The sequence below is a fragment of the Halichoerus grypus genome, chromosome 5 (genome assembly GCF_964656455.1).
Source record: "Halichoerus grypus chromosome 5, mHalGry1.hap1.1, whole genome shotgun sequence".
Classification (NCBI taxonomy): Eukaryota; Metazoa; Chordata; class Mammalia; order Carnivora; family Phocidae; genus Halichoerus; species Halichoerus grypus.
This window is the reverse complement of record NC_135716.1, coordinates 59,578,776-59,605,751: the sequence shown is the minus strand read 5'-3', so window position 1 is coordinate 59,605,751 and position 26,976 is coordinate 59,578,776. Positions and strand designations below refer to the sequence as shown.

General features: G+C 38.5%; 1 protein-coding gene across 1 annotated transcript in view; it reads right to left on the bottom strand.

Moving 5' to 3' along the window:
- Window positions 1-24,672, bottom strand: part of TRPA1 (transient receptor potential cation channel subfamily A member 1) — a 52,484-nt gene extending 27,812 nt beyond the window's left edge. The window contains exons 1-10 of the mRNA XM_036111204.2: window positions 24,294-24,672; window positions 18,701-18,857; window positions 15,662-15,837; window positions 10,670-10,777; window positions 7,441-7,549; window positions 7,119-7,264; window positions 6,566-6,702; window positions 3,800-3,848; window positions 1,734-1,833; window positions 743-843 (exon numbers count right to left, since the gene is read on the bottom strand). Of these exons, the coding sequence (XP_035967097.2) occupies window positions 743-843; window positions 1,734-1,833; window positions 3,800-3,848; window positions 6,566-6,702; window positions 7,119-7,264; window positions 7,441-7,549; window positions 10,670-10,777; window positions 15,662-15,837; window positions 18,701-18,857; window positions 24,294-24,404 (1,194 nt within the window). The 5' untranslated portion in view covers window positions 24,405-24,672. The remainder of the gene's footprint in view (window positions 1-742; window positions 844-1,733; window positions 1,834-3,799; window positions 3,849-6,565; window positions 6,703-7,118; window positions 7,265-7,440; window positions 7,550-10,669; window positions 10,778-15,661; window positions 15,838-18,700; window positions 18,858-24,293) is intronic.
- Between the last annotated feature and the right edge of the window lie 2,304 nt (window positions 24,673-26,976).

Here is a 26,976-nt window from a genome sequence, read left to right as displayed (position 1 = left end):
AATGTACTTAACATGTTCAACCGAGCGTTTTCTAAATGTATTTTGCTACAGGCCACCCACTTCAGCCCACCTTTTACATTTTTCCCCCAAATAAGACTTAAGAGCTTAATGCTAACATGTTCTGTTAGGCAAAAGGGATGAGATGCTGAAATTAGATTTACTTTATTTTTATATGAATATTAAATAAAAAGCAAATAGCAAATAAGCACTTCAATCAATAAATTTCTATTTTTAAAATATTTATTTTTATTCTTTATTAAAGACTTTGACAATATTAAAATCTACTTATTACAAAAATATGATGAACTTCAGATACACCTAATAGTCACTCAGTAAGTATGAGCTGGTGAATATAAATATGGAGATCACATTTCAACCTGTCAAGTCAAATATGTTGAATGATTTTTCTTAATTGATGTTGAAATATTGCTAATTTACTCAAGTACCTGGCTTTTCCACTGATATGCAATTCATAATGGTTCAAAGAGTGATGGTAAGCTGACTCATTATAGATGGGGATATATGGGAATCCTTGGTAACTTGGAAAATTCAATCCCAATGAAATGTATTATCATTATCATAATCATCACCACTGTCTTGTAAATAAATATTCAAATATGGCATCTTTATTTTAACATAATTTTTAAATTCCAGAAGCAGCCTTCATAATAAGCAAAATCACTGTACTCTCTGTTGAACCCAACTCAGTTTATGGAAATCCATGTACGTATACATATATTACCTGCATAAACTCAGGTTGCAGATTTTTTAATCCATGAGGTTGCTGTACAGTTAAATGCAAAAAATTACGTCCAAGATGATCTTTTATGTCTACACGGGCACCTATAAAACAAAATATAAATATAACTTCTACTTATTTATTTAAAGCATTACCTATGGTGGATTTTCAATTTAAGAAAATAAAAGTTTTTTTTACTTAAAACTTTGTTGGGCGCCTGGGTGGCTCAGTTGGTTAAGCAACTGCCTTCGGCTCAGGTCATGATCCTGGAGTCCCTGGATCGAGTCCCGCGTCGGGCTCCCTGCTCGGCGGGGAGTCTGCTTCTCCCTCTGACCCTCCCCCCTCTCATGTGCTCTCTCTCATTCTCTCTCTCTCAAATAAATAAATAAAATCTTTAAAAAAAAATAAAAAAAAAAAAAAAAAAAAAAAACTTTGTCAACCATTAACTTATAGGAAACTTTATTTAGACAAGAAAACTGTATTTAAAATGGGTTTACCTTAGTGTATGTGTGTGTGTGTGTGTGTGTGTGTGTGTGTAGGGGGAGTAGAGAATATATGATTTGTTACGTTAATACATGAGATCTTAGCTTTTAAAGCATAAAATATAAAGATGGAGAGATTAGATAGCAAGAAAAAAGAAGGGACAGTAGCTCTCTTCTCTGTAATCTTCACATCAGGTTAGTACCTACAATAGGGACAGTTACAGTACCTACATCACAGGATTAATCATTGAGAGAATGTAGATAAAATGTTCAGCAGTGTACCTGCAATAAAATACTTGCTTTATAAGTGTTGTCTATTATTGCTCTGAAATTATCTTTTTAAATATCACACCCTTACTGGACTGAAAATTTTTCTAGACAGGGAAAGTATTCTATTTATCTTTGTATTCACAGCACCTGGCCTGATGCCTGGCACACAATAAATGGCCAATAAATGTTTAATATCTAATTGAGTAGTAGTTCTAAAAGCTTGGCGAGGCCCTTCGTAGTACCTTTAGAGAGTAGTAAATTTACAATATTCCAAGATGCAGAAGCAGTTGCTAATATAAGTGGAGAACGTCCTTCCAAATCAGTGCTATTAATATCTGCTCCCTAAAATAAAACAAGTTATTCAACAAAGAGCTTATGAACAAATTAGCTTAAATTGCAATCTGTAAATAATGTTAATTCATTAAAATAGAGCATCCATAATATGGCTAGCACTCAAGCACATAACTACAGAACTACTTGGAATTTCCCTATAATTCCTATGTTGTAATATCAGAAATCAAGACATTCTTTTACAATTTCAACAACAAAAATTATCCTCACATGCTAACTTTTTGTTTGACGTCTGGCAATAGATCAGTGTTACTATGTAAATCATAAAAGTAAAATCCTCTGGTCTATAGCAATAGTTTAGTTCTCAACGTAAGAAAAGATTTTTAAATATCCATAATACAAAAACCTTCCAAATTTATTGCATATGTGATTTTTAAAACTTTCACAAGAAGTTGTTCACTTTTTTAAAAAATCTACTTCATCTGAAATAGATGAACTTAAATAACTGAACTAAATCAGATCCTAAAGTAAAATTTTAGCCAAATATTTGAGAAAATTTATATTTAAAAATCATATATATTTTAAATGATAAAGTATTTATCATGACGTGTTATGGTTATACTATTTTACATGACCAGAAACAAAGGCTTAAAAAAGTTCATGGAAAGAATTCTATCTTTTGTTTTTTTTGTTTTTGTTTTAAAGATTTTATTTATTTGACAGAGAGAGAGACAGTGAGAGAGGGAACACAAGCAGGGGGAGTGGGAGAGGGAGAAGCAGGCTTCCCACCGAGCAGGGAGCCCGATGCGGGGCTCGATCCCAGGACCCTGGGATCCTGACCCGAGCCGAAGGCAGACGCCCAATGACTGAGCCACCCAGGCGCCCCTTGAATTCTATCTTTTGGACAGGTAATAAAAATAGCTTAAACTCCGACTGTGAATATTTCCCAGTTTTTGGGCGGACCAGCAAATACAGAGGACAACAGCACCAGTGTCCCCTTTGAAAATCTCATGTTGGTTAGTGAGGTTCTGCCACAGTTCTCTTGCCAGGTGAAGACATGGCTGCATTTGCAGGAAACCATGCATGACAAAACTACGGCATATAATGAATCTTTCCAGGATTCCTCTATGTAAACATCACAATTTCAATGTTGCTATTGACAACAAACCCACAATAAACATTACAAATGGAATTACATTCATTGTTGATATGGTGGGGCTTAAATAAATACACCATATATTTATCTGTATAAATGACTTGTTAAAATTTAACTCAAGCCAACTGAGTACACTTCTTCGAATGAAAAAGATTGTGTGCTTTCACTTGTAACAAGCTTTGGACAATATTTTTAATTTCTCAGTTTTTCACTGTTTTCACTGAGGCAGCTGGGGTAGAAGCTTACAGTGAATGGTGGAAGTGACATGTGCTACTTGTCCTGCTTCCACCTCGAAGCTTCTCGTGCATGGAAGAGTCAGCAGGGTTGCAAAGCCTAACCCTCTTCTAGGACTGGTTCACAGAACTGTCCCTGCGATGTACCCACCAACTCCCAACACTAAAAACGTGGATCCAGGTATCAAAAGCACACTTTGGTACTTCTGACCAACTGCATGGCAATGATGTCTGGCCTGAATGTATTCATTCACATTATATCCTATTTGTAAATGTGTCAATCATCTTTTTGTAAACTTTTTTGTTGAGAAGCAACAAATTAAAACTTGGCTTATTTTGGGGCACCTGGGTGGCTCAGATGGTTAAGCATCTGCCTTCAGCTCGGATCATGATCCCAGGGTCCTGGGATCGAGCCCTACATCGGGCTCCTGGCTCAGCGGGGAGTCTGCTTCTCCCTCTCCCTCTGCCTCTCCCCCTGCTCATGCTCTCTCTCTCTGTATCTCCGTGTCTCGAATAAATAAAATCTTAAAAAAAAAAAAAACTTGGCTTATTTTGAAAATTTATATAACTATATGATTTTTCAACTAGAAATAGTAATAAAATAAAAAACTGTCCATGGAATAGTTACCACTGAAATTAAGTAGTCTGCTAGTTCATGGTGATCAAATAGTGAGGCTCTGCAAAAAGAGAGTGACACACGTTAAGGTACTGCTGATATAAATATAATAAGCTACTATATTGCACTCATAAAGTCAATTTAAATGACCATTTAACAACATAATAAAATGCTAGGCAATCAATAACCTTTCAGAATTTTTAATTTTGTATAATTTGAAATATAAAATTTTATTAAAAAATTATAATTGGTTGTGATGAGGACCATATTTTCAGAGTAATAGTAATAGTTCAAATACATCACAAGGTTTTCCTCCTCATCTTTTAGATAAATGATTTTCTCCTTGTAAAATCATCATGAAGATGTGAAGTGAGTAGTGACATCTGTGCTAAGAGCTTAAAACAAAAGAACAGGTTTGTTATCACTGCGATCATGGGGAATAAAAACAGTTGCATGCAAGATGCACCTAAAATTCATCTGCAGTGCCCTTTCTTTGCCAAAAGTTAACAAGGCAGCATTAGCTTTCCTAAGGTTTCATGAAGCCAAAGACAAATTTTGGGGAGAACTGAAGTCACTTTTGTATTATTTCACAGGCAGTCATAAGGATAATATTAATAAAACCAGTAAAAACTTTCAACCTATATTAAAGCACCTCTGTAACAAATGTTAATACTAATGATTGAAAACTTTGTTTCAGGTGCCTGGGTGGCTCAGTCGTTAGGCATCTGCCTTCGGCTCAGGTCATGGTCCCAGGGTCCTAGGATCGAGCCCCGTATCGGGCTCCCTGCTCAGCAGGAAGCCTGCTTCTCCTTCTCCCACTCCCCCTGCTTGTGTTCCCTCTCTCCCTGTCTCTCTCTGTCAAATAAAAAAATAAAATCTTAAAAAAAAAAAAGTAAACAAATGCTTAAAAAAAATACTTTGTTTCCTATTGCAGATCTTTTTTCTTTGTTCCTATTTAAGATTATCTCAGCTATTCTTAGCCTTTTGTATATAAATTTCAGAATCAGCTTATCAATTTTCACCTCAAATTCACAAGAGGTTGTATTACATTTAAATTACATGAAATAGGGCGCCTGGGTGGCTCAGTCGTTAAGCGTCTGCCTTCGGCTCAGGTCATGATCCCAGGGTCCTGGGATCGAGTCCCACATCGGGCTCGCTCCTCGAGGGGAAGCCTGCTTCTCCCTCTCCCACTCCCGCTGCTGGTGTTCCTGCTCTCGCTATCTCTGTCTCTGTCAAATAAATAAATAAAATCTTTAAAATAAATAAATAAATAAATAAATTACATGAAATAGGTTTAGTAATTATAGGAAATGAATAAAACATTAAGGCCCCATTTAATTTATTCTTCTATCTCCCCAGTTTAGAGATTTGCTACTCAAAGTGTGGGCCATAGACCAGCACTGGCACCAGCTGGGAGCTCACTAAAAATGCAAATTCTCAGTAGATCTTAACATTGAGGCTGGGAGATGTTAATGACTTGCCAAATGTTACATAGCCAGATAGGGCTGGCACCCTATTCCCCTTACTCCAAAGCTTACTGTTTCAGTCAGAACAATGTACTGGGGTCTTTGCACTATGGTAACAAAAAGAATTCTAGCCCAAAGAGCAAACTTCCCTTTGAAGCTCAAGATAAACTCCAAATGTCATTGGCTATTAGAAGGACATTCCAGGATTATAGATCAGTATTAGGATAATCAGAATTGGACGGAACTGGTCCAAGAAATCTACAGCCAGTCCAAGTTGAGTATGTCCAACTAGAGTAGTCACCAGGCTGAGGACACATATGGGTCAAGTGAATGATCTATTCTTCTAAAATAATTCCTTCTTATGCATACTTGTACATTAAAGCTGTGATCCAAATGAACACATTTTAACTATATCCAGATCATTGGGTTTCTAAATTGGCTAAAACCTGGAAATAGTTCATAGAGTTTTAAAAAGTTCCTGAGACCATCCCAAAGAATCTGATGTAATCTGGGTTATGAACTGGCGTTGGGATTTTATAAACTACCCCCATGATTCTAATATGCAGGTATTTGAGAATCTCCAGTCTGGAGGTTATTCTATTGTTTTTGTTCTGATTTAATAGCCATTTTCATATCACCAATCTTTTATTCGCAAATATCAATTTGTGAGAGGGAGAGAAAGGCAAGGACAGAGAGAGGGAAGGCTCATCTCAGCTCCTTCTTTCACTCACACAGGAAGCATTTACTCCTTACTTTCCCTTCTCCGTCCATACTAGCATCTAGTAAGCCTACAGTTTCAGATGCTTTTTTTTCTCTGATGTGTATTCCTGTTAAACTTTTATCTTGTTTGGAGCTTGGCCACCATTTCCTAAAAACTGTTTGAAAATACTTAAAATTGTGAGGGTGAGCAGAAAGAGGTGGGAAAAGTGGAACATCCAGATGTAACTGCTCCATTATCCCTACTAAAAATGAGAAGACACACATAAGGAATTGAAACAAATAAGAAAAGGCTTAGAAAAGCATGTACATCAATCTCCTGAGCATATAGAAAGTTAATCTTGAGCCTATACCCACTGGCCTAAGAAATGATCCAGAACATGCCACTGGAGATTTTCTTCTAAGAAATTCTATTTAACACTCTAATTCCAGAGGAACATAGAGATTCCAGTTCAAACATAGGATCTTTATCTCTGTTCTTTTCTTTTGAACTATAGAATCTCTGCTACTCTAAGTGTTAACTTTTTCTTGCAGGGTATAATTTAACACATGCAGACTATAAATGTGTACACACAATGATAGGTAGGAAACCTGCCTGTGAAGGAGTGTCTCATGATTTCCATCCACTGCGTTGACAATATCATTGCTACCAGAATAGGAGGATATCATCAATTTAACAATCTCAGTGGCTCCCTGGGTGGCAGCAAAATGAAGGGGTGTGCACTTCCCATTCTGTAAAGAGTTTTAATATCAGAATCAATATTTAAGTCCAAATTTAAGGATATAACCTAAATTCAGCCGTGAGGTTTTTCTTCCCAGGTCAACAAAATCAAGCATTAATATAAGAATCATGCTAGCAATTTTGCTTACTTGCAGTCTGAGAGCTTTTGACAGCTCTGACAGTACCTCTACTATCATGATCCATATCATCACCTGTCCTGTATTTGTGTTTGCAAGTGTTCTGGGTAGCTCTCAAAATTCTTTGGCTAGGTTGAAATCTGGGATATTCTCTTGTTCTGCTTCTACATGAGCAGCAAAAAATAATGCCTGCTGCAATCTGAATTAACTGTAAAAGAGCTATAAAGCATTTTGGAAACTAATTTATGACAACCCTAAATAAAAGCAGCATGTAGAACATGAACAATTACTTCCATCAGTTCCAAATGGGCACCGTTGTCCAAGCACATTTTAATCATCTCCAAGTCACCACTTTGAACAGCCATGTGCAGGGGACTAGATTTTCCATTATTCACGAAGTTAATGTGAGACTGTCTGCTATATCCATGTTCTTCACCTTCAGAGGAAAACAGAATTCAAGAGAACAAACATTATAAATAAATTTTTTAAAAAAAGGATATTTAGACTTATATAAAAGCCTGTGTATAAACTCTATTAAATATTTTTCAAATTAATAGCATCCAGCAGAATAGGTTTCTTTATAGTATATAATGTATGAAAGCCTCTACTCACCAAACTTTAATATTATTTCCATGCATTTTTTGGCACCTGAGAACGCAGCCTGGTGAATAGGGAAACATCCCCATTTATTTGATTTACATGGCTTAGCTCCTTTATTTAACTGGAGGAAAAGAACAAACAAACAAACAAACAAAAGTCAACTGACACAAGTTAAACCCCAAATCACAAGGATAAACAAGAATTAAAGGTCTTTCCTAGACCATTTCATTATTCTGTGCCACAGAATATAGGTAACACTATATAGAAAAGCTTGTTGGATATGAAATCTAGGCAAGAAGGTAATTTTGGAAGGAGGCTAGGATTATGAACTAGAGACACTTTATATTTTCCAAAGATGAAGTGACAATGTAGACATAAAAATATCAATCTTAATACTCCAACTAACACATTTTTCAATGGAATTAATGAAGTGTTTTAAAATATTATCATGACTTCTCCTATTTCTATGCTCAATACCTTATATAAATAAAGTGATATTTCCCAGATTCCTGTCCTCTCATTTACGTAAAATTAATAAATGGTAAGACCAGCACTCTTGTTAAAGTATGAAAATCAGGTATTTTCATTAATGGAAATTCTCTACTAAAAGAATGAAAATCAGGTATTTTCATAGTAGAAATTCTCTACTAAAAGAATGTTACCTTGATCTCTGAGTCCATCATTTTCAACTATCATTTTTTTATACATCATTGAACTTCAGTTTTAAGTGCCTTTTATTTTCACAAAAGGAAAGAATCTGAAAAAGCAGGAAGCTGTGAAGAAGCAAATATTACCTATAATCTCACTTTTGAGGGACAGTGTTGGTTTACATTTTAAGAGACGATCTTTTTTGTCTTATTTCTTTTCAAAAGTAATTATGTGCATACTGTATGATCATTTTGTTCAAAAAGTTTACATTCTTTAAAAATATGATTTTATTAAGTACATATTCCATTTTTGGATACACAAAACTTTATACAATAAATCCTTATTACTGAACTTATACTTTTTTTTCCCCAGTTTTCTCCATCTGATATATGTACCACTAGCATTAATATTAGTAATAGCTTTAATTATCTCCTTGGAATGTATTCCGAGAATTAAAAAGTATTCACACCCACAGTGAATGAAATTCTTTGATTCATCAAAATTTCTCTAACCCTGAATATCAAATCAACAAGTTTTTTTCATCCTTCCAATTTAATTTTTTTTTTAAGATTTTATTTATTTGACAGAGACACAGCGAGAGAGGGAACACAAGCAGGGGGAGGGTCAGAGGGAGAAGCAGGCTTCCCGCTGAGCAGGGAGCCTGACGCAGGGCTTGATCCCAGAACCCTGGGATCATGACCTGAGCTGAAGGCAGACGCGTAATGACTGAGCCACCCAGGCGCCCCTCATCCTTCCAATTTAAGAGACAAAAAAAAAATTGAATCTCATTATTTCAAAGTTTCTCTTTGATTAAAGAAATTAATTAAACTTCATGTGTCCCTTGCCAATTTTCTGTAGTCTTTTCCTCACAGATTTGTAAGAATACCTTAAAGATAAATTTTTATCCATTTAAAGATAAAGAAGTGGATATCATCATATGCTTGGTTTGCTCAGGTCAACTGATGTGCTATAATCGGATACTAAACTATCTCTACATTCCCTGGATAAGGCCAATGTGGTACCGTGTGTTACTCTTAATGATTTCAATCAATTTTGCTAGTATTTTTAAGATTTTGCATCTATATGTTTATTTATATGTAAAATTGGTCTAAATTTTTTTGAGGAAAACTGTCAAATTTTGGAATTATTACATTTGTTTCTTAAAATTAATCTGGTTATTTTCACTCTTTTCTTATGCTACAAAACAGTTACCTGAAATGAAAACTTTTTCCATGAAAGTTTGAAAGAACTTGTAAAATCTATAAAAGCTTGTAAAATTAGCTGACTCCAGAGCTTAATAATGCATTTTTAATATTTTTTATGGTTCTCTACATAAATGAGAATTAACTTTTGGTTAATTTCTAAATTTCAATTACTTTTAACTATCCATTTAAAAAGGATTTTCCAATTTTTTAAGAATAGGATTATTCATACTGATCTTTTGTCATCTTAAAATTTCCTATCATATCCAGATAAAGTCCTCTGTGATTTGCACTTTATATTTTTCTCTTTTATTTAGACTTAGCCCATACCAGCTCTATTTTATCTTCTTTTTCAAAGAAACAACTCAACTTATCAAATAATCCAAAAATCATTAATTTTTGTTTACAACTTTACTATTCCTTTATTACAATTTTCTTTTGTTTTATTTGAAGCTCTTTTTCTAGACTCTTAGTTTGAGTGCTAATTCATTTATTTTTATCCTCTTTTTGGTCCAATCATGACAGTTTATAGGAATATGTATTTTTTCTCCAAAACATCTAATTAACATGTTAGAACCTATTTGTAAACTTAAATATTCAGGAAGATTTCTAAAATTATTTTTATTTTCCTACTCTCTGGCATAGTGGAGGAAAAAAAAATCAAGTGGCAAAAATATATACCCTGGCCTGAATAACATGCACATGATTAAGGGATAGTTGAAAGAAAGCTATTTTCTGGAATTCTAACACCACACTCAGAAGGGACAGTATGTAGGGTAAGAGTCAGTCATTTTAGATGGGCATCTCCAGGTTCAGTGAACCACCCCAGGAAATCCCACCAGAGAGAGGGCTGGCCCTACTTTTAGGGCTGTGGCCAAAGACCTTGGTCATTATGTCACATAGGGCTCCCTTTCTGAGAATCCATGGCAGCAACTTCTAGTCCTGGGAACATGAATAGCTGTGTCTCTTGGCTTTTATTTCATGAGCCCAACAGTAAGTTTGCAGTTGACTATGTTTCTCTCTCCTCAGACTATTCAGAAGCTCAGAGTAAAAACTATGGTCCACTTTTACTAACATCCAAGCTACTCTACTTCACATTCTGTAGTCTAGCCTAACCAGGAGCTTCACCTTCATTTTTGCTGTCTATACTTCCTTTTCACTTGGTTCTCTTCACATATTCTTTAATGTTTTCCTGTGAGTCTTCTGTAAGCAATCTCAGATCGATTTAAGATTTAAGGAGTGTGTACAAATACAGAAACACAAAAAAACTATTTTTTCCTGACATTTTCTGTTTATATTTTGCTGAGAAATCAAGAGCTGCTATAAATAACAATGATTCATGTTACCCTAATGAAGGAAAGAAAATGGGGAAAAATGGTTAAAATACAAACCAAGATTTGCAGTGCTTCATTGTTGTCTTTGGAACATGCGATTATCACAGCTGTGTTTCCATTTTCTCCTTCCAAATTAATATCTGTACTGCTGTGTTCAGTCAAGACCTACACAAAAGAGGGGAATAACGGTCAGTTAGCTTTCAAGTTTCCAAAAAGAATTTGTCTTCCATTAGATTATAAGCTCCTGGATGCTAGGGACCATGTCCTTATTCATCTTTTTTCATCCCTCTCCCACAGAATCTGGCACAAACATCGTACTTAGTAGTTACTACATACCTTTCTCAAAAAAGATGAAATAATGGTGATTTGGGGGCACCTGGGTGGCTCAGTTGGTGAAGCGATTGACTATTGATTTTGGCTCAGGTCACGATCTCAGGGTCATGAGATCAAGCCCTGTGTCAGGCTCCGTGGTGGGCATGGAGCCTACTTAAGATTCTCTCTCTCCCTTTCCCTCTACCCCTCCCTACCCTCCATGTGCCCATGCATGTGCGAGAGAAAGAAAGAAAAGAAAGAAAAGAAAGAAAGAGATTTCTATATCACATCAATTAAGGCAATATGGAGTTGTGAAACTAGAAGAAATGTGGATACTAATAAACAGCTCACTTAATACTTCTCACTTGTATTAAATGAACTATGGTAACTAACAGCTTCTGTGGAGCCATTCAGAATATGAGTGTAGAGGAAGAAGGGAGGAGAAGGGCGAGACACAGAGATAAGGGAGGTAGGAAGGGAGAGAGGGAGGAGGGAGTGGGAAGGGAAGGGCTGCTTTCTCCCCTCCAGCCATTTTTCTTGTACCTCTATTCTAAGTATTCTGGGAAATGTCAATTAAAAACTTTATTTTTCTTCAGCAGAGAAAAGAGAGTTCATGTAACACTGGTATGGCTTAACTCAATTAATTCAAACTTAGTCCGGAATAGAAACTTTTTCTATGATTTAATAACTTAGCATTCCTGACAAAATGGTTAAGCAATGATGGAATTTAACTGAAGACCTGTCACCTCTGTAGAGATCACAACTGAGTCTCTCATGTGAAGCAATGACGCAAGCAGCTAAGGTACTGCAGTTAGGAGATATCGCTGGGACCAGCACCTGACACCCCAGAACTAATAAGGAGCAAAACCAGAGGAGGTCTGCAGAGATCCAAGACAGATTCAATCCCTTTAGAAAGGGGAGGATTTGGGCAGCAAACTGTCAGACTCTTCAGACTGCTGCAGAAGGCTCTGCCCGAGTGATCTGAAGCAGTGAGTGCCGAAAGCTGACCCGCACCGGACTTATCTCAACTGCGCGCCCACAGACTGACTTCGAGTTTGATTTGTTAACTTCCTGCACCCTTCTGTTACCTTGTTTGTTGTGTGATTTGTCTTCTGTCCTGCTCCGGGGGCTGTGTAAGAAGCCAAGTTTAATCACATGGTGAAACGTCACTGAGTTTGGAATCCTGAACCTGCTTTAGAATTGTGATTAACTTTGCTTTATGATTGAATAAAGCTGACACTGTGGAAAGAAACAACTCGTGCATGTGAGCCTTCGTAGCACGCCCAGGACACCCCCTCACCTGGTGACTTCCAACTGATTATAGGCCAAGAATCTATAGATCTTTAACCAGTCTTTATTTTATATTAAATCTAACAATAATTATCTCATATAAATGTCTCCCCCAAGAGAGAATCTTTGAATTGGCCTACTAGAGGCCTTTTCTCTTGTAACAAGACTATGATAAAACTATAATATGTACTTACAATTTCTTAAGAAAAATTTATTAAACAAGTTGTTTCCTAAAAACCTTGACTTAAAAAAAAAAAATGCACAGAGCCCCTTGTTAATAGAATATGCCTTGATATGTCAGCAAATGAATTAGGCTTACTAATTAGCTCTGCTCATAAAACAAACTTAATTTGAGATGTTAGTATGTAAGAACACGTAGATTATTGATGGATGAAAGAAAACGAGAACACAAGTTCATTCTGAACGTCAGGCACTTTCACATTCTGTTCTCAACAAACTCTAGATTCCCATGTAAAGTAACTTACCGAGTCTGTAAGAGATTTTTCTCTCTTTGCCCTCTTAGAATCAGAGATCATAGATTTACTGTACTTATTAGGGTGTTACTGCTTGCTACCATAAGCACAATTTTTCATAAAGCTGTGTAAAATTTTATGTGGCAGAGATCCCAGAGAGAGCAACTAAACTGTGCCTACTTCAGATTCACTCATGACCAGGCAAGTCTGGAAGTCTGCAGGTGTGGCCTCCAGTGGTCCCTTTGGTAAAAATCCAGGAAGCCTCACAGGAGGGTCAAACCACTGGATACCTATGAGGTAAGCCCTAAGGACTAAGGCTTACAGGCTATAGAGAAACAAGGCCACCCACTAACCCCTAGGCCAACGTGTCCCAGGAAACACTGCTGGTATCTGTACAAGAACTTGAGGGAACATGCAACAGTCTTTTACTTTACAAGCATATAGGCAGTGGTGGAAGGTCTGAGGGAAGGCTGGCCAAGTAGACAATGGAGAAGCATTCTACATTCAGCAAAGGCTGGTGGGGTACAGGCCGGACCCATGGGCGTAACTGGGAGAGGCAGCCCTAGAGGGGCTTGCAAGCACACAGAGACACACCCCAAAATTCCTCCTCCTTCCATTCACTTCATCTCCGGTGAAGTGGAGGGGTTTAGAAATATTTTTAGATGAAGTTATGGCTGGTAAGATCAAGCAAAGGAGAGGCAACTAATTTCAATTCTCTTATAACCCTGCTTTTTTTTTTTTTCCTTGTTCTGGTGTCACCAGGAAATTCTTTGTTATACCCCCCATCTACTTTATAAATCAGCTATGGGCTTATTTCTAAACTTTCTTTTCTATTTCTATGTGGTATCTTTCTGTACTTGTTAATCTTAACATTTCTGATTCCTAATTAAAGATAGCCATTCAACCGTTACCTGCCTTTGAATTCCCAAATCACACTTTCAGAGTCAAGGTTAATTAAGTCCATGGGCATTTGCTTCTGAAAAGAGCCTTCAGAGGAAGCACAAGAGTTCCTTGAGAAAATAAGAGGCCTCTTTGGTTGGAGAGGGGTCCCCAGGGTCACTAGTGGTCCAATGCAAATGGTATAGAATAAGCATCTGGGTCACAAACAATGCAGACATTTAAAAAACAAATAGCCTGCTGCCAAAGGCCTTTTCAGTCCTGAACCATCTTCTTAGGGGCGGACACTTAAGCTCATCCCTTCTCCTTCAGGCAAAATGCCCATTTACTCATTCATTTATTCAGGAGCCATAGTGGTGAGGAATGGAGATATTTAGATTAGTTGCACACAGTCCCTCCTTCAAAGATAACCAGCCAGAGCCGGAGAAAACCACATGAACTTTTTTTTTTTAATAAATCTTTTTAAATATTTTTTCATTTTTTGTTATTATGTTCAGTTAGGCACTGTATCATACATCATCAGTTTTTGATGTAGTGTTCAATGATTCATTAGTTGTGTACCACACCCGGTACTCATCACAACACGTGCCCTCCTTAATACCCATCACCCAGCTATCCCATCCCCCCAGCCCCCTCCCCTTCTGTAACACTCAGTTTGTTTCCTGGAGCACATGAATTTTGGTTACAATACCATGTGCTAGGTATTAATGACAGAGCTATACTCTATCTATACAAGTTACAGTGGGAAAGCAGAAAGCAGGCCCCTCTAACACCCTCTATGCCTGGCTTCAAGGAACCAAGGACCCAGGGGGCTGAGAGGAAGGTGTCTGGGCTAAAGGAGCATGGAGCTCAAGAACACCCCTGGGATTTTTTTGGGTGATTTACAGACAAAGTAGGTTTGGGTATGGTGTGATGGGCCAGCTAATTTTGTCCCTCCAAAATCCATGTTGAAATCTTAATCCCCAATGTGATGATACTGGGAGGTGGGGCCTTCAGAAGGTGATGAAGAATATAAAAGAAACCCCAAAATCTCTCTCGTCCTTCTGCTTTATAAGGACACAGTGAAATGACAGACATGTGAAACAGGAAGCAGGCTCCCACCAGACACCAAATTGGCTAGTGCCTTGATTTTGGACTTCCCAGCCTCCAGAACCGTGAAAAATAAATGTTTTTGCTTTAGGCCCACAATCTATGGTATTTTGTTATAGCAACTCGAACTAATTAAGATATGTGGCTTAGCATAATATCCAAGTTATTATTTGCAATGTAATTACCTCAGGAAAACTTATTATAAGTTCCAAATTGCCTCTCTCAGAAATGAATATGTGGAACCTGATCCATTTGTAAATTTCAGTGCTCTTTAAGTAACCGTGTGTGTCTTCCCATATGTCCGAGAGACTCTGCAATGCAGTTTAAAAGCCTTGGCCTAAAACTCACCCTTTTGGCATTCACCAGCATTTCCTTTATTTGACAACACTCTGAAGCCTTGGAAAAAATAAGAAATTCCCCCAAAAGTATCATTATGTCTTCTGCCAAGACATGCCATCCACTAAGGCATGTTGTCTAACAAAAATAGTAAGTCACAATTATGCTTTCTGTCTTCACTGAGGCATTCATTCATCACTATCTTCCTTTTTATCATGTTATCAGTCAGGTAAAAAAAAGTAAAGCATTAACTCACAAACATAAAGATGAGAACAAAATTCCTAATTTTTGCTTTCAACCAGTTATACGACATTAGGCAAATTATTTCATTCTCTCTGTGCCTCAGTTCCGTCAGCTATGAAACAGTGATAATAGTACACAGTTCTGTTTCTTTTAATGAGGATTAAAAAATTGAAACATATAAAACTTCTCTTAAAATGCTGATATATAAGAAATCTTATCTCTAGTCTTAAAGATAAGACTATCATAATCAATCATCATTGGTTGGTCAAAAGCAAAACTAATGTTATAATCACTATATTTCGTCCATCCTGGTAGGCTAGGTTGGCCACTCTGGCTCAGTGGCTCAGGCAGAGACCACTGGACCTGAGTCCTGGCCCATGCTATGATGGGGAGCAGGGAGCAGCCTTACCTTCATCACCTCGTTGTGCAAGCTCTGCACAGCTATGTGAAGTGGTGCCATCATGTTGCTGTTTCGGAGGTTTGGGTTAGCTCCTTTACTAAGAAGAAACTTAACACTTTCAACCTGGTTTTTTTCTGCGGCCCAGTGCAGAGGGGTATTTCCATAATCATCCATCACATTCAGCACTAGAAAAATACACCGAAATAAGAGTTAGATTTTGCTTGGACTATATTCAACACCTATTGCACGCCTGTTCACTTCAAAGCTCAGTGCCAAGTGCTGCTGACATAGGCTTCACCCTCTTTATAAAAACATTAAAATATAGCTTCAGTTCTCAGGAAACATCTAATGGACACCTACAGGGGATATGCTGAAGTACGGCACGGACTTTGTCAAATGAGTTAGATGTCTGTCTATAGCATCCACAAGAAACAGATTCTCCTGTTGCTATATGTTTTTATCTGCACTATGACTTTGAGGATAGTTATAAAATATTGAGCTTAAATAAAAGCAGTAACTATATGCCAGAAACACTAAGTTCCATACGACCATTATTGCACTCAACCCTTCAACAGCCCACAAGGAACCATGACCATTTTTTTCAGAAAAATAAAGAAAAATGAGGCCTAGAGGTTCAAAACTTTGCCAGTGTTACACAACCAGTATGGAGTTCTGTAAACTGCCTTACTCTTTGAACCTCAGTGTTATTATATTCAAATTTGGTAGGAAGGGGTGGGGGAGAGGGAGGGAGGGAGGGGAAAGCTTAAAATACATATATACTTCACAACGCTTCGGGTGGGCGGGGGAGAATATCAAATCATGTCTTCAAAGATCTTAGTATAGTGGCCCATAGCAATGGTTCAAAAAAATGTTAATGAGACAAAAGACACACCACTAATAAACCATTAAGACTGGAATTAGAGCTTGTGCCCCTAATGCCACACATGGTTTCCACTTCTTTCTATAAAGCACCATATTGTACTATTTACCCTGTGAGCTCAGCATAAGAATATAACCTTTTACACAGCAGTGTCTTATATTTATTCTAAAATATACATGACTGTCTGCTTTATCAGCCTTTTTAATTCGTGGCAGGATTATTATGTCTGAGGAGGGGGAAGTATTTAGTCATGAATAGGATTTGGGGACCATGTGCAACCATGCTGCAGGCACACTGCCCATTTTCCTTTTTTTTTTTAAAGATTTTGTTTATTTGACAGAGAGAGACACAGTGAGAGAGGGAACACAAGCAGGGGGAGTGGGAGAGGGAGAAGCAGGCTTCCCGCGGAGCAGGGAGCTCCATGCGGGGCTCGATCCCAGGACCCTGGGATCATGACCTGAGCTGAAGGCAGATGCTAAACGACTGAGCCACCCAGGCGCCACCTGACCATTTTCCTCCTTTTAAAATTTATCTTTCCACTCTCCTTTCATTCATCCAAGTACCTCATTCTCAGCAACACCCCCCCACACACACACACACACACTCCCACTCTCTCATACTCATATACATCCTTTGACCATTCTGTCTGATCAAGTCACTCCATTCAAGCATTTCATTCAGCACCAAACTTAAGCAGGGGCCTACAATAATAAATTCCCGTTCACTAATTAAATAACTTGAATTTGACTTTTATCTCTATCAGTTTTCAGAAATCATTTTTACAAAGGTCAATGAGGCCCTTTAACACAAGGGTTATTGTGATCTTCCTACTTGAGCTCTTGGGTGCAGTTACCCTTATTATGCGTCTATCTGATAACTCTTCCCCGGGCTTCTGTACCATCAATCTCTTATCCACCGCCTTCTTCACCACTCTCTTGCCGGCTTTTCCTCTGCCATCTGATCCTTAATGTCAGTGCCCTACCCTTAAGCTACCTTTGCTGTCAATTTCACAGTCCCCTAAAGGATTTCCATGTACTTCCATAGCTTCAGATACTTTCTATGAACAATGGCCCTGTGGGGGCAGCTCTCTTCCTTCTAGAGTTCTAGTCTACTAGAACACTAGCTACTAGTCTACTAGTCTACTGGATATTTCCAAGTAGAGGTCCTCTGGACCTTTCAGACTTAGTATGACCAAACCAAATTCATTATTATTCACACCTCACTCTCACTTTTCTTCTGTTCTTTTTATATGCCTTCTTTTCTGGATAGCTACACTATTAGCCTAATCTCCTAAATTAGAAATCTCAAAGTCAGTTCAACTGCTTGCTGCTTACTCCTCACACTCAATCTCTTATCAAGCACTGTCCATTCTACATGCAAAATAGCTCTTGATTCTCTCCCTTTCTCCCTATTGCAATCTCAAAACCCTCATGGACTCTTTGCTACTAAAGTAGCTTTTCAATTGGGCTTCCACTTCCAATCCATCTCCCACAATACTGATGGAATCATCTTAAATAATAAAGGTCTTATCACAGTATCTCACTGCTTAAATCTGTGGCATCGCCCTTCCTTATGTGACTACAGCTGAGTTTCTCAAACATGGTTGTGTGTGCACGAAGCTGGATAGGAGCCTTGATTTTGTTCAATGATGCAATTTTTTTTTTTTTTTTTTTTTTTTTTTTTAAAGATTTTATTTATTTATTTGAGAGAGAGAGAATGAGAGATAGAGAGCACGAGAGGGAAGAGGGTCAGAGAGAGAAGCAGACTCCCTGCTGAGCAGGGAGACCGATGTGGGACTCGATCCTGGGACTCCAGGATCATGACCTGAGCCGAAGGCAGTCGCCCAACCAACTGAGCCACCCAGGCGAACCTGTTCAATGATGCAATTTAAGTACAGAATGACCTCAGTGGAAATAGTAAAGAAGAATACATAAAATGTATATAAACAAAATCTCTGCATGTTGTGCAATGTCCCAAATCCCTGAACCATCCTTTGCAGTATTTCAGTGGAAACTGGCCTGAAGGGAAAAGTCACACTCCTGAGTGAGATATTCAAGCCCTTTATAATCTGGAACTAATCTGCCCTTCAAAATTACTTCATACCACTCTTCCCAATGAATCTAATGGGATGATGGACTTATACAGCACTCATTGTAACATCCTGTGACCTTCGAAAGAGGAGTCATTGATGATCATCTCCAACAGCTCCACTTGACCTTCTTCCGCAGCATGGTGCAAAGGGGATGCGTTCATATCATATTTGCTTAATTTCTTTCGTTTCTTCATAAGGTTTTTAAATCTACATGTACTTCCTTCAAAAACCACCTGGAAGTATATAAAAAATTGTTACCTCCAACGAGCATATGTAAAACTTAATAATACAAGGTAATTTTTAAGTTGGGAGGGGCAGAGGGAGAAGGAGAGAGAGAATCTGGTGAGGGTGGAGCCCAATGTGGGACTCAATACCACAACCCTGAGATCATGACTTGAACCAAAATCAAGAGTCAGACGAGTAACCAACTGAGCTGCCCAGGCATCTCAATACAAGTTAATTGTTAAAAGGTTACTATCATCCAAAACTATTTATCATGCTTATGATAAAGTAAATAGGACTAGGACACAAGGACACGGAGAGGTTACACAATTTGCCCAAAGGCACCCAGTAAATGGCAAAGTCAGAACTTGAACAGGAGATGCATGGAATATGTATTTTGGCTGACTGGTCAACGATGGAAAAACCAACATACGAGAGAAACTGAAGCGGAGGTAAAAACCATTATCATAGAATGAGTTGTGTGACAGACTAAAATATTTTAAACCATAAGAATAGCCTTTGGAAAGCCAGTTCAGTAAGTTTTTGGCACAGTGGCCTGTGAAAGTGTAGCTCCAAACACATGCTCATTTCCACTGATGTCAGGGGAGAAGTGAGAGCTTTTTCTGAATACCTTATTTTTCTCTAATACTCTCTTTTCTTCCTCATGCTTTTTATATTCTTTATTATGACTGGACTGAGGATGATTTATCATAAATGACATTGTGTCTTTTCCTTGTAAAATTTTGTGGTGACAATATTGACATTCTGCTTTTGATTCATTCTCACAAGATATGAAAAATTCCCAAACAGAACTTTTTCTAGAAAGTCTCATGGCCTAAACAGAATAAACTTACTAAAAATTAAATAAATCTTTAAAAATAATTTTATTTGATATTAATGTTACTATTGCAAACAAAATTTTATAAAAATCTTCATGTGATGAACTTGCTTCTATTATCCTGCCTTGCATTATTTAAATTTTCATAAACATTTTAGATCAAAAGTATACTGTTTTTCTAAAAATTAAGTATTCTCTTTTAGCATCTATATTAACTGACAATCTATTCTAGTTCCCTACTTGAAAATTCTTAGTATCTGTTTTATACAAAAAATTAAGACTTTTCAAAATTGGGGGCACCTGGGTGGCTCAGTCAGTTAAGCGTCTGCCTTAGGCTCAGGTCATGATCCCAGGGTCCTGGGATCAAGCCCCTCATTGGACTCCCTGCTCAGGGGGGGAGTCTGCTTCTCCCTCTGCCCCTCACCCCACTCTCATGCTCTCTCTCATTCTCTCTCTCAAATAAAATCTTTAAAAAGAAAAAAAAAAATCTTCAAAATAATTATAATCATATTTATTAATTACACTTCAATTGACTGACAAGAGTGTTATTCAAAGTTGCTTCTAGAATTCCTTATATTTGAAAGGGAGTATTTAGGTATTATCAACAAATATGAACAACATACCTTATTCTATTGCTAACATTTTTACATTGTTTAGATATGATGGTATCACTGATAACACACCGGTCCAAAGACACCAGAAATGGCATTGAATTAGGTATTTTGATATTTGATTGCCAAAGGCAAAGCCACAGCTGAATTGCAGAGTTTGGGCCAAAACTGAGGCTGTAGCCAAACTCTGACATGTCCCTGAATTGCACACAAGTGTTCTATTCCAGAAGCCAGCCTCTTCTAGCACCATGCTGTGCCGTGTTCACGTAGTGCTTAGCTTGAGCTATACCAGGCTGTCTACCTGAATGAAGTGTGCCCTGCTCTCTTTCCTTTCCAATCCACCTTCCTGATGCCCTCCTAAATTCACCCTCCTCCTTGAGGCTCTCACGAGAGCTACAAGATGCCATTCTCTAGCCTAGCCTTTCTTTCTGTCTCTAGCTTTAACCCCATAAACAAGCATTCTTTGGAATCACCAATTTTAAGTTTAAAGGGATTCTAAGACATGGAAAAAGTTTGAGAAACACTCTCTAGTTCATTCCTCACACTGTCTGTGCTGAATGTGCGCTACACATCTGGATACTTGTTTTGCATGATACTTTATATATGTAAATAGGTTTTCCAAAAAGAGAGAGTGAAGGAAAGAGAGAAATAAGGAAAATCCAGAGCTCTTACAGAGCAACAGGTGGGCCATATGGACACACTAGAATTTCCCCAGACTACCTTTTTAAAAATCAGTGGGGAAAAAGGAATGCAACATCATTCCAGGGCTATGCTAATATATAGACTAAAATTATTTCTCAGTGTTGCCCCCAGCTTTGCAAGTATGTGACCAAATAATACATCTGATTTTTTTCTGAAGGTATTTCTTATCAAATATTTCATCACATGAAACAAAAACATTTTACAAGACAGTAGCTTTTCATAGAAACCACCGTAAAATAACTACTTCCTGAAAATACAGAAACCTCCTCCAAACAAATGATCCAGGTACTTGCTTTAATTCTACCTTTGGCTGTGACTGGTCATGTTTGACACATATGAAATAAAATTAAGTGTTAAAGTACTTAACGTGTTTTAATATAGTTAATAAACATGGAGCATATTAGGATTTACTCAACAACAAAAAGGATCCATTCAATAAATACCAGGTTGAAATAAATAAAACAAAATCCCTTAGAAGTTTGAACTTTGGTTTTTGCTGTTATCACAGAATAGTACCAAAGAAATCATTTTTCTATGACAGTCTTTAAATACACATGTATCACTTTTCAACTACAAAATTCTATGTAACTACACATAATTTTAGTGAATGAAGGATAGAACAATGAGCATGCAACCATTTCCAAATTTAAACAGATTCAGTAATAAATTAAAAATGAGGTTCTTACAGAAATAAGCTATTTCTCAATGTCTCACTCTATCAAAGAAAGTGTCTAATTACATTTGGAAGTATTTTAGCACTTGAATTTGATGTTCTCCCAGTGATAAGAAAGGGATTACACTGCCCACCCCACAGTGCCAGAGAGAACAATTTACAGGTCTGTTCAGTGATGTGCTGTCAACACAAACCCAATTACACACTCTTGAGAACAAGTACTAGGTTCAGATGCTCATAAGGTACTGCTGAATTCACAATGACAAGAGAGCCTCTAAGTACTTTATATAAGCTCATCAGATGTGTTAAACAGTCTGAATTCAGTACATGACATGTTAAGTCAGGTTTTGAAGAGACTTTTTTTTTTTTTTTTTTTAAGATTTTTATTTATTTATTTGACAGACAGCAAGAGCAGGAACACAAGCAGGGGGAGTGGGAGAGGGAGAGGCAGGCTTCCTGCCAAGCAGGGAACCCAATGCGGGGCTTGATCCCAGGACCCTGAGATCATGACCCGAGCTGAAGGCAGACGCTTAATGACTGAGCCACCCAGGCGCCCCTTGAAGAGACTTCTTAAAGTTCTGAAAGTAATCCAAGGATGTCATTTAGACAAAATTATTATATATTCATTCAATAGTTTTTTATTGTCACAGGGTTACTTCAGATTCTTTTGGATTCCAAACTATGACTAGATACAGAACATAACAGATTAGATCACTTTTAAAGAAGCTAATTCTAAGCACTTTAAAACAGATATCAAATACATTTGTTCTAGGTTGCTTTAATGAAATACATATAAGCAGTAATGGGGTAAAAAAAAGAGGGAAGCTAGGTGAAAGATTGTAACAAATGAAGAGTCAAATGCTAAAGTATTAACTCTTGAAAGAAAGTCATGGAAAAAGGTAAAGGCCTCAGTCAGATGGTTCTTTTTCCACATTTCTCATCTTCTAAGGTTTCTTCCATTCTTTGATTTTGTTAGTATTCCTGACATGGTGTGTCTATGCTGGAGAAAATACTATACACCGTATGTTTTTAATCAGGAAATCCTTAGAGTCAGAACTCTCCACAGTATTATGGTACTGATTTGTAATTAGTCTCACCACTGACATTCCTACAGAATGATCTATAATTACTGTAGGTAATAAAATACATAAACCCTTCCAACTACAAGCTCTATTGTAGCTTCTAAAAGCCTTAAATAACATAAATAGCTCTACTTGACTTAGGCCATAAAACTAAATGAAGACAATTAAAAACATGAAGTTTGAGACTCTGTGTTACAGAAATCCTTCAGCAAATACCTCTTGAAAACAAAACCACATTGGTAAGTGAAGTATTTCTGATGAGATTTTTGAAATGTAAAATTTTCTTACAGTCCATAATATTAATGCCAAAGACACTATCCTGGCACTTGAAGTCAGCTCATGATCTCAGTTCTTTGGATTAAGCCAAAAACCCTAGTTAATATGCTATTATTAAGGGGGAGGGAAAAAAAAAAAAAGCCAGTGTTTAATCTGTATGCGCAAATAGGAGAAGTGTGGTTTGTCAGTTTGTGTGATTTACTACATATGCCTGACTCACACTATTGGCAACAGTGTCAATTTGTGCAACCTATTTAGAGGTCAATCTGGTGATTTCTATCAAAATTAAAGCTGTACATACCTCTTGGTCCTGCTAAGACTTTGACATGCATACATATTCACTAATATACTAACAGAATCAGCTGTACTCACACTCACAAACACAATCACGTGTGTGATAGCAAAATAAAACAAAAACACAACCTAAGTGTCTACTCATGCTGAACTAGTTAGGTAAATCATGATACATTCACACAAGGGAATACTATAAAGCTGCAAAAAAGAGTGAGGTACATCTCCAGGTGAATTTTAAAGTACTCTAAAATATAATTTTGTAAGTCACGTGTGTGTATTTGTGCAAACTCCCCCTTCCCCGCGCTCTGGAAAATACATGAGGCACTGTTAACTTGATTCCACTTCAGGAAATGGATTTGAGGTGGGGGGGGGGGGTAGGTTGGAAAGACGTGATATTTTAACGTTTAAAAAGAGACGCTTCCTCCTGCTGACCGTGTGAGGAAAGCCAGGGGCGGGTTTGCTGAGCCCTCAACAGCCTCTGTGCCCTGGGCGTGCCCTCTGGGGCCAGTGTGCCTCTCCGGACGCCAGGGTGTCCCGGGAACCGCGCAAACGACTCAAGCCCATCCTAGCCCTCAGCGCCTCGCGAAGACCACCTAGCCAACGTCAGAGGGCCTCCTCTTCCACAGTCCTTCCTGACGCCCCCACTCCCTGGAGGAACTCGCCAGTCCCGCCAGTCCCAGTACTTTGGGGTAAGTCTCCCCAGACTGCAGGTGCCCCCGCAGGGGTAAGGGCAGGTTGAGCAAACCCGCAGGCAAACAGAAAGGACACAGCAGGCGCTGCTGGGGCGCCTCATTAACGCGGCCCCTCGCGCCCACCGCCACCCCCCCAATTCTGAGAAGGTCCCCAGTGCCCGGCGTCCTCCCGTCCCGGGGCTGCCGGCTGGCAAACCCCGAACGCCGCAGGGCAGAGTTAAGCACTGCCGCCCCCGCCCGGGCTCCGGACCCGTCCCCACCGCCCATCGCCCGGGGTACCTTAAGCGAGTCCTTGGAGTCGTCCATGTCGTTCTCCACGCCCTGGTAGACTGCGCCCTGGGGCCCCTCCTGCTCCCCAGGGCTCAGCATCTTCCTCAGGCTGCGCCTCATCGACCGCACCCCGGCGCCACCTGCACCAGCTGCTCCCCACGAGCGCGGGCACCTGAGGCGCGGGAGCGCGGAGAGCTGCCGGCAACTCGCTCTCCCTCAGGCCGAGAGAACTTCTGGAAGGGGTTCCGCGTCCCGGGCTGCCGGCAGCGTAGGAAGCAAGAGGGGCGCGGGGAGGAGGCAGGGACGCAGACCTCGTGGCCGCGCCGAGACCGTCCCCCGTTCGCCGCTTCGGGCCCAGAGCACGCGCGACTTGCCTGGCTCGGCCGCGCACCCCCTGAGTCAAGGTGTCAGGTCTGGGTGGATCCAAGGACTCTGGAATCTTTTATAATAAAAACAGTAAGAACCGCCCACCCGCAGGACCGCGGCGGGCGGTGGAGGGGAGGGAAGGGAGGGGGGAATTGAGAATGAGAGAATAACTGAGTCCGTTGGGAAGATTTTTCTTTTTTAGGATTTCCCCCCCCCCCCAAAGCTTCTGAGGTTGGATTTCCCTTTTCATTTTAGACTCTTTGAGTTGGAAATAAGATTTTAATGAAAACTTCTCTTTCCAGAAGAATAGGGAGAGAGATTAAATCCTAGCACTGATTTGAGCAACTAGATCAGGTCCCTTTGAACCTCAGGTCCCATTTCCTGTGGATGCCAATACTAATCTCACGATTTGGTGTTTCAGAATGGCTAAAAAAAAAATGACTGTTAGGTTAAAGGTTAAATCGCATTGACTGCGGCCGGCTTGTTTACCCTCAGCTTTGTTTGTGAAAGGCTTATCTTCATGGGCCTGCCCTGCATCTATTAATCAACAGCATGGGTGTAAGTTGTGGAGTGGAAGGTGTCTCCTCTCAGCTGAAGAGGCTGCTTCTCTCTTTTCATTCAGTGGAGGCTTTGAAACTGTAGCAACTATGTTTAGGCTACAAGGTTAGAAAGAAAAAAAAAACTTTCAAAAACTGATTACACTTTGCACAGGCCAAAACTTAGCTTCGGCAGTCTGTTGTTGGGACAATCTGTGTGCTTCTTTAAGGCCCTGGATGGTCATAATCACCTGGCAATCTCCAGCACCTGTTTTAAGACCCTCATGGCTCCAGGACCTGGCATACATCCTGTGCTAAATAAAGGTTTGTGGACTACTTGACCTAGAGGGCTACTGGGCTGAACATAAGGGCAGGTAATGTGGCATGATTATATTTTGGGACTATGGAAGCTCCCCCCCCCAAAAAAATCTATCAATAGATTTTGCAGATTGCCATCAATTCCACCCATGGAATGGAATTCCTTAGAAGGATAATATTGAAGTTTATCACCATTTACTAGTTGTTGGGTATTTGGATTATTTTTAATTTTAGTTTATCATAAGTAATGCTGCTATGAAGTTTTTCATACAAATCTTTCTGTGGACACATATTTTCATTTCTCTTGGTTAAATACCTGGCAGTGAATTGCTGGGTCATATGATAAGTATGTGTTTGGCTTTGTATGAAACTGCCAAACCATTTTCCAAAGTTGCTGGGCCATTTTACATGCCCACCAGCACTGTATGAGGATTCCAGTTTCTCTGTATCCTCACAAAAACTTGGTGTCAGCAATCTTTTTGATTATAATCATTCTAGTGTGTATATAGTGGTATATCATTATGGTTTTAATTGGCATTTCCCTAATGGCTAATGAGACTGTTTTTTGTTTCTTGTTTCTTATTAGCCATTCATACATCTTCTTAACAAAATGCTTATTAAATTATTTTGCTTATTTAAATTGAGTTGTCTTCTTAATATTAGGTTGTAAGAGTTCTTTATTCTGGATGCAAGTCTTGTGTCAGATGAATGATTCACAAATTTTTGCAGTCTGTGGCTTCTCTTTATTTTCTTAATGGTGTCTTTTGAGAAGTGAAACTTAATTTTGATAAGCGTCTAATTAGTTTTTATGGATTGTGCTTTGGGTGTCATATACAGCAATTTTTGCTTATGTTCACAATAAAAAGGCTTATGATTTTATTCTCTTACATTCATTTTGAGTTAATTTTTGTATGGGGTGTGAGGTAGAGGTATAAGTTCATTTTTATTGCATATGGATATTCACTTGTTACCATTTGTTAAATAAAACTATAAATTTTATCTGATGCTTTCTCTACAGCTATTGTGTGCTTTCTTCATAGACTTGCCTTGGGACCATGGTCAAAAATCAAATGACCATAAATATATGGGTTTGTTTCTAGACTTCATATTCGATTCCATTGATAAGTCTGTGCATAAGTAAGTCAATACCACACAGTCTTGATTTTGTAGCTTCATGGTAAATTTTGAAATCAGATAGTGTAAATCCTCCAAATTTGTTCTTCTTTTTCCAAATTGGTTTGGCTATTCTAAGTTCTTTGCACTATAAATTTTAGGATCAGCTTGTCAATTTCCATGGAAAAGCTTGCAAGGATTTTGAGAGGAATTGCATTTAGTCTATATATCAGTTTGGCAGAAGTGCCATCTTAACAATATCAAGTCTCCTAATCCAGAAACATGGCATTTTTCTCTATTATGTAGATGTTTCTTGGTTTCTCTCAGCAGGGTTTTACAGTTTTCCATGGACAGGTCAT